The sequence below is a fragment of the Phalaenopsis equestris genome, unplaced genomic scaffold (assembly GCF_001263595.1).
Source record: "Phalaenopsis equestris unplaced genomic scaffold, ASM126359v1 Scaffold000410, whole genome shotgun sequence".
NCBI classification, from domain to species: Eukaryota; Viridiplantae; Streptophyta; class Magnoliopsida; order Asparagales; family Orchidaceae; genus Phalaenopsis; species Phalaenopsis equestris.
Window position 1 is genome coordinate 222,828 of NW_018164851.1, and position 2,952 is coordinate 225,779.

Consider the following 2,952-nt stretch of genomic DNA (forward strand, 5'->3'; position numbering starts at 1 on the left):
TTAAAATATCAAAATAAAGCATGAATGTTTACATGTTAGATATGCAAATACAACATATATATATATATATATATATATATATAATCTTAATATGTTTGATTTAAACTCACCCTGCATTAAAAACAAATAAAAACAATAAAGCATTTATCTTTAAGGGAACACATCCATTGAGCAAAGTTTAGTTTGCTGCTTTTAGAACAAAGAAGCCAAGGCAGACGGATAAAGACAGCGTTAAGTGAAGGCACGCGTGCAACGAAGCCGCGAAAGGCCGAAGTCCTCAAGCTTTCGAATTTTGCAGGCTACACTTTTCTTTCACCAGCGCCCATCACTGTCTACAAAGATGCGGCAAAAAGTCACCAGATTCAAAGCAGCTGCAGATGAATTAAAGAGCCGTTCGACCCAAACATATTACTATTCAAGCTACATAACTGATTTTTCTTTTCACAATATTGCGGCATTGCCCTTATCGGTTATAGAATTTATTAAACTCAAAAAAATTTTGTGACCTCCTGATCGATGGTCTGTTTGAGGCAGTTTGTATGTTCTAGAATAAATAACTTGTCCTGAAACGCGGCTTGCGGGTCGATAACAGGGGATCGACCCGAAGCCTGCATTGAACTTATAAGCTGCCCCAAACGGGCCCTGAGAAGCACGGGCACAGCGACCAAGTAAATTCATGTAATTTGCCTCCCATTTGATAAATGCGAATTTAAGTAATCATATTACAGGAGAAGGAACCAGCAAAAAATCAAGAGGAAACTATAGAGAATTGGATTTAGCAGAGTTAGCTTTGGGTTTTCCTTTTTCTTGTATTTGGTTGGATTTAGGTGAAAAATTCATGGCTAGAGATACAGTTAAAAGTGAGCTAGGAGTCCTGATGTATGTCGTTTTGCATCAGAACCCTAAAAAGAGTATGCCACATATATAGTTTTTTTTTATTAAGATTGGTCTCTCTGTGCATGTGAGTGACCCTGATTGGAATAGTCAGGAAGTAATATTTTTAAATTTTTTCAAAAGTTGAGTTCTTCAGATTTGCAAAAAAAAATTGCTTTTTTGGAGAAAAAACTTATCAACATTAGCTGAAACATGAACTGAAACATGAATGAGACTCCATCTTTCTCAAAGAAGCCCTTAATATTTGAAGAAGCTCTACAGGGCCACCGTAATACATGCTAGGCTAGGAAATAGAAATACTTGCCTTTATTTTCAGTTACAAGGCTAAAGAAAAAGAAAAGTAGAAGAAACTAAACAGATATAGCTAAGCGATAGCGCGGCTATTAAGAACTTTTCCGCCTCCGGTTGAACAGGTGAAAAGATTCGTTCCATCAATTACATGCGTCCAGCTTCCGGACAGCTCTCCAAAAGCTGCGATGGAGATTCCTTTTCTGGAAAACAAAACCCTGGATCAACAATAGAAGTAATGAATGCAAAAGGAAGAAGCTTTTAATGTTTTGCTTACACACCTTTAGAAGTGGCGGTGAAAGAACGCTTGCAGTGGGCAATGGCGCTCTGGATCCCGTCTTGTTGTTCGATTAGAGAGTCATCGCGGCGACGCTGCGGCGGCGGGGATGAAACGGCGGGGACTGTTGCGGACCTGCTCTTCCCCAACCGTTCATACACCACTTTCAGCTTCGCCGGCATCGCCATCTTTGAGCTCTTCTCCGTTATTTTTACCTCCGCGGGCTTCTCAGCTTCAGCTTCAGCTTCCTTTTCTTCTTGAGAGCAAAGTTCGGTAGCCGGAACTCCGCCGTGAACCAAAAGCCCTGAAAACTTGAGTTTTTCCACATACCTCTTGGAGACTCTGACATATAAAGGCTTGATCTTGCTGAGATACTTGTGCACAACCTCCTTGGAATTAGACGACTTCGTCTTCTCCTCAGCCGCCGCCGTCGCCGCAGCAATGGCGGCGTCTTCACCGTCGTCAATGTCCGTAATCTTCTCCATGGCCTTGGGATCACAGGCCTGGTTTCGTGAGCTGCTGTCTCGAGTGAAGAGGGAGACGATCGGCACCTCCTCCACCTTAAACTTAATGAAGAAGAACTTGCTCGGCAGCTGGCTCTGCTTCGACGAGAAACCCGCGGCATTGGACTCCACTGTCGTGGATTTAGACTTCCGACGCCCCAATATGAAGACGCGAAACTTCGTTGCTGATTTCAGAAATGAAACAGAGAGCTGAGTCTTGGGATCACTATCCCCTGCCGCGATGACGATGGAGCTCGATTCCAGCGGGACGAGTTCTCCCTTGAAAAACAGCTCGTCCGAGGAAGAAATGGTCGGTAACTCATTACCACCTGACGAATTCATGCTAAAGTTTGAATCTTTATCATCTTCCTCATCTTCCAAAAGCGCATTCTCGTCCTGTTCATCTTCCGCGACTCTATCCTCGGGGGCGGCAAACTCGAGGTCGAAGAAGGGTCCCTCTTCATCGGTCTGCTCGTCGTCGGTCGCCGGCTCCGGTAGCTTAATGGCGTCAGAGGGGGGGATGTTGGCGGCCGACGTCGATCCTCCGGTGCCGCCTCTCCAGTACTTGAGAAAGCTGAAAGACTCCATTGAAGAGAGAAACAGAGCAGGAGTTTAAGAGAGTTATCCCTCTCAAACTCTCCTGCTTTCCATATCTGCGGTCCTAAACTCCTCGGAAGTGGAAGAAAGCAGGGGAGAAATATAAAGAAAAGGTGTTTCTTATCGTGAGGAGGCAAGAGCAGTAAATGGACACAGAGCAGTACTAGTCAGAGGCTCAGTATTCAGCAATAAAAACAGGTCCTCACAGAGAGAGAATTTTTGAGGATTTGATTTCAGTTTGGAATCCGGTTAGCGCACAGTAGCTGGTGGGATGTCACGTGACAGGGGCAATAAGCGGCTGTTTAGTGAGAAAGCATGCGGTGTCCGCTCCTGACCGTAGGATTATTTTTATTTTTTTATTAAAAAAAAATTTAGATGGGGCCCATCGAAATA

The 2,952-nt window shown here is 44.0% G+C and overlaps 1 protein-coding gene across 1 annotated transcript; it reads right to left on the bottom strand.

Annotated features, from left to right (window-relative positions):
* Positions 1–1,037: 1,037 nt before the first annotated feature.
* LOC110026972 (probable membrane-associated kinase regulator 2) lies at positions 1,038–2,729 on the bottom strand. The gene is made up of 2 exons (XM_020728215.1): positions 1,464–2,729; positions 1,038–1,385 (listed from the first exon to the last, which is right to left on the bottom strand). Exons 1-2 carry the CDS (start codon positions 2,548–2,550, stop codon positions 1,330–1,332), a joined length of 1,143 nt encoding a protein of 380 aa, XP_020583874.1. The 5' UTR covers positions 2,551–2,729; the 3' UTR covers positions 1,038–1,329.
* Positions 2,730–2,952: the final 223 nt, after the last annotated feature.